Source organism: Artemia sp. Qi Xiang Cuo, chromosome 20, assembly GCF_049724085.1.
Source record: "Artemia sp. Qi Xiang Cuo chromosome 20, ASM4972408v1, whole genome shotgun sequence".
Taxonomy (NCBI): domain Eukaryota; kingdom Metazoa; phylum Arthropoda; class Branchiopoda; order Anostraca; family Artemiidae; genus Artemia; species Artemia sp. Qi Xiang Cuo.
Genome location: NC_142813.1, coordinates 45261913 through 45275038, shown reverse-complemented (window position 1 = coordinate 45275038; position 13126 = coordinate 45261913). Strand labels below are relative to the sequence as shown.

At 35.5% G+C, this 13126-nt stretch overlaps 1 protein-coding gene across 3 annotated transcripts in view; it reads left to right on the top strand.

Moving 5' to 3' along the window:
* LOC148940266 (dolichyl-diphosphooligosaccharide--protein glycosyltransferase subunit DAD1-like) overlaps positions 1–11657 on the top strand; it is a 39943-nt gene extending 28286 nt beyond the window's left edge. For 2 of the 3 annotated variants that reach the window (XM_089106341.1, XM_089106340.1), the window contains exons 2-3: positions 4286–4501; positions 11456–11657. In XM_089106341.1, coding sequence (XP_088962467.1) covers positions 4288–4501; positions 11456–11586 — 345 coding nt within the window. In that variant the 5' untranslated portion in view covers positions 4286–4287 and the 3' untranslated portion in view covers positions 11587–11657. Of the gene's footprint in view, positions 1–1437; positions 1641–4285; positions 4502–11455 lie in introns of those variants that run through there. The other variant, XM_089106342.1, reaches the window with a different exon arrangement.
* The last annotated feature ends 1469 nt before the right edge of the window (positions 11658–13126 follow it).

Below are 13126 nucleotides of genomic sequence, written 5' to 3'. Positions count from 1 at the left end.
TGAAGTGATGAATATATTTCAAAAATAAGTCTTGGTTTATCCAACCTGATGGCACAACTCTGCCTTCTGGGTTGGGTGCAACACCAATTAGCATTTGAGGCTGAAAAATTTGCCTTGGAAATATGAAGTAAAGTGATAAATACTGACCACTTCCAGCAACAGTCCTAACCTTGGTGACAGGGACACCTCTCTCTGAGGTTGTCACCTTGCCAGCTATCTTATGACTCCTCTCCCCAAACACCTTAGGAGGAACATGAACCTGGATGTGGGGTCTGGGGGACATTCCAGGGGGGGGAATGCTGGCTCCCAAAATTGTATTAGGCCAAGTTAGAGTAGTTTTGCATTGTGTATTTTAGAAGTGTGAGTATTATGAGCTATAGTATATTAAATTGTGTATTAGGCGAGTTAAGGTATGTTTCCTATTGTGAGCAAAATTGTTTTTCTTTTTTTTTCCTTTTGCTGAGTGAGAATTATTGTTGCCCTTGTGTAGTTCTTGTCTTGTTTTCTTCTTTGTTTTATTTACTCCTCTAGCATGCATTTTTGTGTATAGAGGGTACAAATAAATTATTATAAGTGCAAATAATACATGATGTGATCCTTTTTTGAATCTTTACTTTAATGGATCTTTGTTTTCTACCACCACCACGTGTTTTCTAGAATTTTTTCTGTAGATTATTTTCTTATACTGGCCAGGGGCGTTGCTTGTGAGCCCCCCCCCCCCTAATTTTATCAGCCTATCAATAGAAGAAATTTAGCTAGTAAAATAATGGTGCAAAGCACTGCTATTTTACTGGCTCACTTTTTTCAGTAGGTAAATGGGCTGATGGAAATAAATAACATACAGTCAATGGAAAATGATCGGCCTAAGTCAGTAATCAGTCAATTGTTTAACAGTAAAAAAAAACAATACAATCAAAAGTTTAATAGCAATATCGCCCAAATCACTCTGTAAAAATGGCCAACCAGTCAGTAAAATCCATTGGCTCCCCTCACCAAACATTTTGGCTATTCTATTTATATATATATATATATATATATATATATATATGGTACACACGAAAGAAGTCAAGTTTGGTTAATGCCAATAAAAAAAAGGATGAATATATAATACTCGTAGTTTAGAAACAAATTTGGGCTATATATTTGCACATTAGGGGGAGGGTGTAAAGCAAACCATATATTAAATACGTAACCTAACCTAGGTCCCCCCCCCCCTAAACCCCAAAAAACAACAGTTAAAACATTGTAAATTCAATGAGAAACCACGCTCTTCGAAACATTTAGATAGCAATTAGCCGCTTTACGGGTCTCCATCACTGTATTCGACAATCTATAGCGCTGTGTACCATTAAGCACAACTGTACCAAAAGTTATCAATTATTGTGTAACAAAAAGAAAATAGATTCTACATTCATTTTGAGAACAAAAAGTTGATTTAAAAGCACCTTCCTTGTGACAAAATATGTTTCCAGTGGATTATTGATCTTGCCTTTACTGTTCAAATTGTTCCTATAAAATGTCTGAATGAATGTTATTTTTGTGAAATAAGCAACCAAAAGGAATTTAAACCATTGACCACCTAAGTGCTATCCCGAATTAATCTTATCATCCCCTAAAGGTACCATTTGCCAAATGTAAAAGTAAGTTATCCTACTATAAGTAGGCTTTACTTAAATATACCATGCTAAGCAGGGGTGAAGCTCCAGAATTTTTCTGGGGGGAGGGGGGCAAGAGGGGTCTATATCCGGTTAGTCAACTGGCATAGGCTTTATAATAACCTTTTCTCAAAATTATCGGTGGGACCCTACCCCCCCCCCTCGAGAAGACGCCGCGGATACTAAATACTGTGCTAGAACAGCCTTTTTATCCCTAAAAAGTTGTCATTTGCAAAATGCAGAAGTAAGGCCATGTGATGTGATCCTGTCAACGTACTTTTTGTTTCGTTTTCGATTTTTTGCCTGGGCTGTTGGCCATCCAATATTAAAATACACTCCCTGCAAAAAGAGATGCCTGTTTAATAAGAAATAATTATTCCAATTCATGCCCGATTATTCTTAATCAACGATGTTCCTTTAAGACACGAAGTTAACGAAAGTTAACCAGACTTTAACTAAAGTTAACATCTTTATTAACTAAACGTAACTTTATTAACTAAAGTTAACAACATTATAACTAAAGTTAAAGTTGTTTCAGTAGCAAGTTTCATCATTCCATAAAGATGCTGATAAAAAGGGAAATATGAGGAATGATCAAACAGTTCGTGGTTGTTCAACCCGGCTCAATAGTAACCGAAACTCTAAAAAGCGGAATTTTGATACCAATAGATACATCAAAAGAATCAGATTTTAATGCTTATTTCAAAAATATAAAATTTGTCAAGTTTAATCTTACATATCAAAAGTTCAATACCTTAGAACATTTGTTTGATGTTCAAGAAAAGGACGAACTACCCTCTAAAAGTTGGAGCACGCTTATAAAAATCATACCATCATATTCAGAGTATCAGAGAACTCCACTGTAAAGGTTTCAAGCTCCTATCTGCAAAAATGTGGAATTTTCAATTTTTTGCCAGAAGAAAGATCACGGTTTGGTGTTTTTTTTTTTTTTTTTTTTTTTTTTCAGGGTTTTTCGTATAGACCCAGTGGTCCTATAATATAGTGGGAGGGCTAATTGGAACGGAAATTAAAAGTTCTAGTCCCTTTTTAAGTGACGAAAAAAAATGGAGGGCAACTAGGCCCCCTCCCACGCTCATTTTTTCCCAAAGTCACCCGATCAAAATTTTGAGATAGCCATTTTGTTCAGCATGGTTGAAAATATTATAACTATGTCTTTTAGGATGACTTAATCCCTTAAAGCCCCCAGGGGGAGGGCTGAAAGTTATGAACTTTACCCAATGCTACATATAGTATTGGTTATTGGGACCCGGCTCAATGGTAACCGAAACTCTAGAAAACGGTATTTTGATACAAATAGAAACATCAAAAGAATTAAATTTTAATGCTGATTCCAAATATATGTTTCAACAAGTTTAATATCCTCCATCAAAAGTTACGTACCAGAGCTAATTTGACTTATGTTCGTAAAAAGGGGGAAAGACCCCCTAAAAGATATAAAACCTTAATGCAAATCACACCATTATATTCTGCGTATCAGAGAACCCTACTGTAGAGGTTTCAAGCTCCTATCTGCAAAAATGTGGACTTTTCCATTTTTTGCCAGAAGAAAGATCACGGATGCGTGGGTATTTGTTTTTTTTTCCCAGGGGCGATGGCATCGAACCACTGATCCAAGAATATCGTGGGAGGGCTCATTGGAATGGAAATTAAAAGTTCTAGTGCCCTTTTTAAGTGTACCAAAAAAATAGAGGACAACTAGGTCCCCTCCCACGCTCATTTTTTCCCAAAGTCACCTGATCAAAATTTTGAGATAGCCATTCTGTTCAGCATGTTCGAAAACATTATAAGTATGTCTTTTAGGATGACTTAATCCCCCGAAGTTCCCGGGAGGAGGGCTGAAAGTTATGAACTTTACCCAATGTTAACATATAGCATTGGTTATTAGGAAGTATACAGTACAGACGTTTTCAGGGGAGATTTTTCATGGGTAGTAGGGGGGGGGGGTCGGGGGTTATGTGGGAGGATCTCTCCATGAAGGAAGTTTTCGTGGAGGAATGGACATTGCTATGAAGGGGACGCCGGACTTCCCAGCATTATTCAAAAAAAGATCCGAAATTAAACATAAAAAAAACAAGTTTTTCAACTGCAACAGCAGCAACAACAAAACTTTAAACGAACAGAAAATATTACATATATGATTGGGTTCACCCCCTAGTCAATACGTCACTCTTTAAGCCAGAGATTTTTTAGTACTTTCATAAGAGCTATTTATTCTAATTAACGGCCTTTGTGATTAAGCGGTTTTTTTTTTGGGGGGGGGGTATTACTGGTAAACTGGTACAATATTTCACGTCATTTTGATGCAACCAAGGAACTTACAGACCGTAAATACTTAAAACTTGGTTTCTAGTAAGAGTTTAGTTGGGATTTGGAGGGATATGGATGGTACGGAAGGGGGGTACATCTAATATATAGAGTCAAATTGGATTCTAAAATTTATTTCTATTCAATATCAATTTGCTATTTGTCATGTTTGGCTATTTAAGCTATTTTTTTTAGGGAAGGGGGGGATGACAAAAACTACCTAAAAATTCAATATTCAATCACATGCTTTTAGTAAAAATTTTTGAATGGAAAAGATATCATCTGAACGACTCTTCTTTTTTCAGTTATGGCTCAAATTACTATTGGTGAGGTAGTCAAGAGCTTTGCCTCTGATTATGTGAAAACAACATCGAAACGGCTAAAGATTGTAGATGTGTACCTAGCATACGTCTTGCTGATGGGAGTTGTGCAGTTTGGTTATTGCTGTCTAGTTGGCACATTCCCTTTCAATTCCGTTCTGAGTGGATTCACTGCCTCTGTAGGATGCTTTGTTCTAGCTGGTAAGTACTCAAGTCCTTCTTTTTTCTGCTTGATTTTTTAAAGAAGACATAAGTTTAGATTATCAGATTGAGGCATTCCAGGAAACCTTAAAGTCAACACCTTAGGAAGTGTGTAATAATGATTTTGGGAACTGTTTCACACCCAGACTAAATGGGAACAAGTTGTTCCAACTTAATTTTTTCTTTTTCAGGAACTTATGATAAATGTAAAGTAGTATTGAGTGTATCTCCAAGCCTTTCTTTTTCTAGACTATTGGTCACATGACCTAAAATCTAGATTTATTTGAGTAATTATGCTAATGAGATTCATTTATCAACTTCAAACTAAGTAAAGCAACCAATGCGCTAAGTCTTGTTTAGAAAATATTAATCTATTCTCTGAGGCCAACCTGACTCTTGTACATGATAATGGTAGTAAGCTTACCTAAGCCATGGAAGTCAGGTATTGTGTTATCTTGGAATGATAATTTCTACAGGACCAGTGCCTGACATCATCAGGTTCAAATTCAAGACTCTTGCCAGAATATATAATCAATAAACAAAATAAAACTAAAATCACTAAACAACACTAATAATAAGTTGAACCTGGAATTACTGTTGTAATATGGCCCGGATTACGGTAGGGGCATTGATGGCCGCTATCCTAGAAGATCTCAAAAAGGTTGGGTCTATAGAAGCAGGGTGGAGTTTTTTGCGAGTTCTTAGCCTATGGGTAATGGGTTCCCAAATTTCACTGATGCGGAACTCTCCATTGTCTTTATTAATGGCTGGTTTGTTTTTAGCAATTTCCAGAGCTTCTCTGATTTTCTGCTTTAAGAGTTGTGGAACAATAGCAATAAGTTGAGCCTGGTCAAAATTAACGGAGTGAGAAGGGTTTTCAAAAATATGATGGGCTAGTGCAGAAAAAGTATCTTCCTCCTTAATGTTTGTCTTTTTAAGGCAGGCATCAATGGAATCAGCATGTTGTTTTAATCGGTGATGTAGAGATCTCATGGTACGACCTATATAGGTATCACCACAACTGCAAGGAATCTCATATACTCCTGGTGGATCTGAAGTGATCTTATCTTTGCCTTTGTTTAAGAGGGAGGAGACGGTCATTCCAGAAGGATAAAACACCGTAAAGCCTAGCTTAGTGAGTTTGGAGCTTAAAATGTCAATAATGCCCTTAATATAAAGCAATGACAAAAAGGGTTTATTTTTTTCAGTCTTAGGGGAGCTCTTGGTTTTTGCGCTACTATTTCTCCTGGAGATAACCTTATCAATGATTTGTTGGGGGTAGCCATTGCCTATAAGAACATCTTTTATATGATCAAGTTCAGCCTTCAGCTCCAAATCAGAGGAAGACACTACAAACGCTCTATCAACCAGCGAATAGACTACAGAATTTTTAATTATTGGGTGGTTATAAGAGTCATATCTCAGATATCTATCACTATGAGTTGGCTTTCTATATACGCTCAAGTCAAACCTAGTTTCCCGTTTGGTAATGAGAACATCTAAGAAGGGTAATCTGTGGTTATTTTCAAGTTCAATGGCGAACTTTATATCTGGATCCTGCTGGTTAAAAGTATTGAAAAAGGATCTTAATTTGTCTTCGGTCCCATTCCAAATTATTAAGCAATCATCTACATATCTCATGTAGAGTTGGAGATCCTTGAAGTCCTGCTTGAAGATATTATTTTCGATATATTGTAGAAACACCTCACTAAGTACTGGTGCCAAGGCTGACCCCATTGGTATGCCCCACTTCTGTTTGTAGGTTTGATGCCTGAAAGTGAAGTAAGCATTGTTCAGACATAAAGACGTGAGAATAATGATGTCTGTGGTGTCTAAGCTGGTCAGTTCTTTCCAGGAATCATCATTTTCCAAAGCTGATATAAATCGGGGCAAGGGTATGCTAGTAAACAGAGATACAACATCGAAACTGCACATTGTGGTATTCTCCAAGATGTTGATGCTTTTTTAGCCTTTCAACTGCTTCTTTGGTATTTCTTATTGTGTGTTGGCTGCTAAGAGTTATGGATCTTAAAATACCAGCCAAATACCTTTCCAACTTTTGTGTAGCTGAACCTATTGTTGACACAATAGGTCTAAGGGGAATATCTGGTTTGTGAATTTTGGGTGCACCATAAAATTTAGGAATGACCAGGCTGACAGGGATAAGTTTCCAATAAAGTTCATCATTAATCCTATTTGTAAAACTAAGATTATCCAAAGGTTTTTTTACATTGTCATAAGCAACCTTTACAGCATTGACAGTAACTTTTTCATATACTTTGTTGTTATTCAGGAGGTTTGCTGACGTACTCGGTCTTATTGAGGATTACTATTGTATTACCTTTATCAGCATTGGTAATTATGATTTTGGTATCTTTCTTGAGATCTGTGAGGATCTTCATTTCATCTCTTGTTAGATTCTCATCAATATGTTTCTTTTTGGAAAAAACTTTTCTGAGGGTATTAGAAACCAAGCTTCTAATATCTTGTGGATCAACATTGATTGTTTTCTTGTTTAGAATTAAAGCTGACTCTATATTGGAGATGATTTCTTCTACTGGTATATTTGTGGGGGGGATAAAATATTTCCATCGTTTTGAAAGAATGTCTAATTTCTTTTGGTCAAATGTTTTTTGAGTTAAATTTATTACTGCTGGACCTGATGCCACTCTAGGATTATGTGTAACCATAGTAGCAGACTTCTTAAATTTAAATTTTTCTAGCTTGTCTACATGTACTTTCCTGGTTATTGAAAAAACAAACTTAAAATCTTTGTCATGGATCTTGCCAACCTTAGTGAAATCTTCTGGGCTAAGAGTATTACTCAGTTGCTGTCTAATTGTACTGATCTGTTGAAAAACCATGTTTTTCCTCTGTTGAAGGTCCTTTAATTCATGATTAATAAAGATTAGGCCAGCTTTGTGTTGAGCAGATTTATCGTTCTTGCTAGATATTTTCACTCTGGGTCTCATAGAGTGTGGAATTAAATTTTGTTTCTTACATTGTTGTAAGAATTTTTGGTGATTAATGATTCTAGCTTTCTTCCTAAATAGGAGAGATAGATCTTTGACTTGTTTGGCCACACACCCTCCATAGGTCTTACTAATATATTCTCTGAGGCCAACCTGACTCTTGTACATGATAATAAGCTTACCTAAGCTATGGATGTCAGGTATTGTGTTATCTTGGAACGATAATTTCGACAGGACCAGTGCCTGTCATCATCAGGTTCAAATTCAAGACTCTTGCCAGAATATAAAATCAATAAATAAAATAAAACCAAAATCACTGAACAACACTAATAATACGTCGAACTTGGAATTATTGTTGTAATATGGCCCGGATTTTGGTAGAGGCATTGATGGCCGCTATCCTTGTAGATCTCAAAAAGGTTGGGTCTATAGAAGTAGGGTGGAGTTTTCTGCGAGTTCTTAGCCTATGGGTAATGGGTTCACAAATTTCACTGATGCGGAACTCTCCATTGTCTTTATTAATGGCTGGTTTGTTTTTAGCAATTTCCAGAGCTTCTCTGATTTTCTGCTTTAAGAGTTGTGGAACAATAGCAATAAGTTGAGCCTGGTCAAAATTAACGGAGTGAGAAGGGTTTTCAAAAATATGATGGGCCAGTGCAGAAAAAGTATCTTCCTCCTTAAGCTTTGTCTTTTTAAGGCAGGCATCAATGGAATCAGCATGTTCTTTTAGATCTCAAGAAAGATACCAACATCATAATTACCAAAGCTGATAAAGGTAATACAATAGTAATCCTCAATGAGACCGAGTACGTCAGCAAATCATTAAACCTCCTGAATAACAACAAAGTATATGAAAAAGTTAATGTCAATGCTGTAAAGGTTGCTTATGATAATGTCAAAAAAGCTTTGGATAATCTTAGTCTCACAAATAGGATTAATGATCAACTTTATCGGAAACTTAGTCCTGTCAGACCGGTCATTCCTAGATTTTATGGTGCACCCAAAATTCACAAACCAGATATTCCCCTTAGACCTATTGTGTCAACAATAGGTTCAGCTACACAAAAGTTGGAAAGGTATTTGGCTGGTATTTTAAGATCCATAACTCTTAGCAGCCAACACACAATAAGAAATACCAAAGAAGCAGTTGAAAGGCTAAAAAGCATCAACATCTTGGAGAATACCACAATGTGCAGTTTCGATGTTGTATCTCTGTTTACTAGCATACCCTTGGCCCGACTTATACCAGCTTTACAATCAGCTTTGGAAAATGATGATTCCTGGAAAGAACTGACCATCTTAGACACCATAGACATCATTATTCTCACGTCTTTATGTCTGAACAATGCTTACTTCACTTTCAGGCATCAAACCTACAAACAGAAGTGGGGCATACTAATGGGGTCAGCCTTGGCACCAGTTCTTAGTGAGGTGTTTCTACAATATATCGAAAATAATATCTTCAAGCAGGACTTCAAGGATCTCCAACTCTACATGAGATATGTAGATGATTGCTTAATAATTTGGAATGGGACCGAAGACAAATTAAGATCCTTTCTCAATACTTTAACCAGCAGGATCCAGATATAAAGTTCGCCATTGAACTTGAAAATAACCACAGATTACCCTTCTTAGATGTTCTCATTACCAAACGGGAAACTAGGTTTGACTTGAGTGTAAATAGAAAGCCAACTCATAGTGATAGATATCTGAGATATGACTCTTATAACCACCCAATAATTAGAAATTCTGTAGTCTATTCGCTGGTTGATAGAGCGTTTGTAGTGTGTTCCTCTGATTTGGAGCTGAAGGCTGAACTTGATCATATAAAAGATGTTCTTATAGGCAATGGCTAGCCCCAACAAGTCATTGATAAGGTTATCTCCAGGAGAAAGATTAGCACAAAAACCAAGAGCTCACCTAAGACTGAAGAAGATAAACCCTTTTTGTCATTGCCTTATATTAAGGGGATTATTGACATTTTAAGCTCCAAACTCACTAAGCTAGGATTTAAGGTGATTTTTCCTTCTGGAATGACCTTCTCCTTCTTCTTAAACAAAGGCAAAGATAAGATCACTTCAGATCCACCAGGAGTATATGAGATTCAATGCAGTTGTGGTGATACCTATATAGGTCGTACCATGAGATCTCTACATCACCGATTAAAAGAACATGCTGATTCCATTGATGCCTGCCTTAAAAAGACAAAGCTTAAGGAGGAAGATACTTTTTCTGCACTGGCCCATCATATTTTTGAAAACCCTTCTCACTCCGTTAATTTTGACCAGGCTCAACTTATTGCTATTGTTCCACAACTCTTAAAGCAGAAAATCAGAGAAGCTCTGGAAATTGCTAAAAACAAACCAGCCAATAATAAATACAATGGAGAGTTCCGCATCAGTGAAATTTTGGAACCCATTACCCATAGGCTAAGAACTCGCAAAAAACTCCACCCTACATCTATAGACCCAACCTTTTTGAGATCTACAAGGATAGCGGCCATCAATGCCTCTACCAAAATCCGGGCCATATTACAACATTAGTTCCAAGTTCGACGTATTATTAGTGTTGTTCAGTGATTTTAGTTTTATTTTATTTATTGATTTTATATTCTGGCAAGAGTCTTGAATTTGAACCTGATGATGACAGGCACAGGTCCTGTCGAAATTATCGTTCCAAGATAACACAATACCTGACATCCATAGCTTAGGTAAGCTTATTACCATTATCAAAAACATTAATCTCACTGGCAGCCATCCTTTACTAGAATAGTCTTCTATAGGAGAGAGATTTTATAGGTTTCTAGCTTGTTAATAACCCTTAGCTGTAGGAAGTTAGGTTAGATTTGGGGCTATTTCTTTGTAGTTTAGCACCATCTTCACCGAAATCCGCAATTCGAAATAAATAAATAGCAAAGTGCACTGCCTTGTCTAGGCTTTCTGAAAGCACTAATTTCACTAATAATCATACTGTAATACAATAGTTTTAAGGATCTTATAGATTTCCAGCCACTTATTCACCCTTAGGTAGATCAGTTTAGGTTATATTTGGTGCAATTTTTTTGCAGTTTAGTAACAATTTCAAAGAAATTTTCAATAAAACTATTTGTGGTAATGAACTGCAAGTAAGGAGCGACTCGGCCCAGTAGTAACCGAAGCTCTATAAAAAGGAATTTTGATAATCATATATTAAGCATATTAGAGAACCCTACTGTAGAGATTTTAAGCCCCATATCTACAAAAACTTGGAATTTGGTATTTTCTTCCACAAAAAAAGGCTGTGGATGCATGTTAATTTTTTTCCAGGGGCGATCATATCAAATTAATGGTCCTAGAAGATTGGGAGAGGGCTCATTCGAACAGAAATCGAAAGTTTTAGTGCTGTTTTTAAGCTACTAAAACGGATTGAGAGGCAACTAGCCCCCCTCTCACGACCTTTTTCTCCCCAAAGGCTTTTGGTCAAAATTTTGAGATGCCCATTTGATCCAGCATAGTTGAAAGCTCCAACAATTATGCCTTTGGGAATGACGTGACCCCCAATAGTCCCTGGGAAAAGGGCTGCAAGGTATTCAATTTGCAAATCGTTCACATATAGAATTTGCAATCTTTTTTGATTAATTTGCATTAATTCTTATTTTGATAAATAAATGTCAAAACATTCAAAGTATACTGCTATTAAAGTAATTTGACAGCCAAGAAATGAAAAAGTCGATAAAACGACATGAACTAGTTCAATATACGAGAGGATCATATGTCGAATTTCGAAGGGCAGTGTAGCCCCATCTCGTCTTCCACGCTGTGTGCGTGTACGCCAATCTTATTCCGATTTTAATATTTTTTCGATTTTATTGTGTTTTTTAACTTAAATTTAATTCTAATTAATTTTAAGTAAAATTCAATTTTATTGTGACTTATTTTTTTAATAATGATATATTTTGTCTTATGAATAAAACTACTAATAATTGCTATTTTCTGTTTTTCAGTATGTTTGAGACTGCAAATAAATCCTGCCAACAAAGTTCAGTTTGACAACATTAGCCCAAAGAGAGCATTTGCCGATTTCATTTTCGGCCATTTTGTTCTTCATTTGGTCGTCATGAATTTCATTGGCTAAGCAAAAGATTCCAAACTTGTATGTGTTTTTAATTATTTTGATAACTGCGGGAATAAAAATTTGAATGTCTTTTTATTTTGCAAGTGGTTAGGATCTGACATTGTGGTCGCGGTAATCCTGGCTCAAGCCTTTGTTATGGTACAAATTTGACACTATGGTAGATCAGTGGATCGATGCTCTCCTCGGCAGTATGGGGCCAAAGGTTCGATTCCTGCTGCTGCAAGTTTGGGGACAGGCTGGCTCCCTGCCCCTGTAAAAAAGACCCAAGAACTGAAATATCATTCGATACCCTATGCGCCATCAATGGCTCTGGAGTCGCCTTATCCTCTAAGGGCTTTTTTCCACTCAGGTTAGATAAGTTTTAGCTCTTTATAATGACATCAAATCTATAAAATGGATACTCAATTTGGCGGAGGGGAGATAATATCCACGAAATGCAAATAAATTTAGGCTGCAATTTATATTCCGAACCATGTTTTCCTTGTGTTTATTTTCGGTTAGCTCTATTGAACGAAAATGATATACAACTAATATGTAATAATCTGTGAAATAATAATATAAAATGATATGTAATATTTCGCGCCTTTTTTCTTCCTTATGCTTATTTTGTTCAGGTCTATTGTACGAAAATAATATGCAATATTTTGCACCATTTTTCTTCCGTGTGTTTAGTTTCGGTTAGCTCTATTGTACGAAAATAATATGTAACTTACTTCAATTGAAAATTGAGTCATCTGACAGAATACACAGCAAACTCTTTATAGCCAGAGGACCTAAAAATCAAGTCCCCATTTGGGGAACTTGGTTAAGAGCGTTTTGGTTTCCATTTTTTTTTTTTTTTTTTTTTTTTTTTTTTTTTTTTTGCTGCTTAGCACACAATGGCTAAAAAAGGCCTATCTCCTATGCATGATAGACTAACTAATAGGTTTATACTTATCATTTGTTTCCCACATATGCGTGGGTACATTTTGATTCTTTCGCAAATTTCAGGGAAGAAATTGATAGTCAACTTTCAAAATCTCAAATTAAGGTCATATCAAATACTTAGCCTTGGGTAAAATTTTACTGTAGTCTACCTTAATTAAACCTGTTAGTATATACCTTATAAAAAGTATCCCCCCCCCCAAAAAAAAATGTCTGACTCGTAAAAAAAGTAATAAACATAAATATAAATAACTTTTTGATGCGTTTTGTAATCCCGCTCCTCCCCCCCCCAAAAAAAATTTATATATATATATATATATATATATATATATATATATATATATATATATATATATATATATATATATATATATATATATATATATATATATATATATATATATATATATATATATATATATATATATATATATATATATATATATATATATATATATATATATATATATATATATATATATATATATATATATATATATATATATATATATATATATATATATATATATATATATATATATATATATATATAATCATGGATACGGCCTTGGTCCAGGAGCTACAAAATGTCTGCCAGAGCTTGAGAGTATAGCGA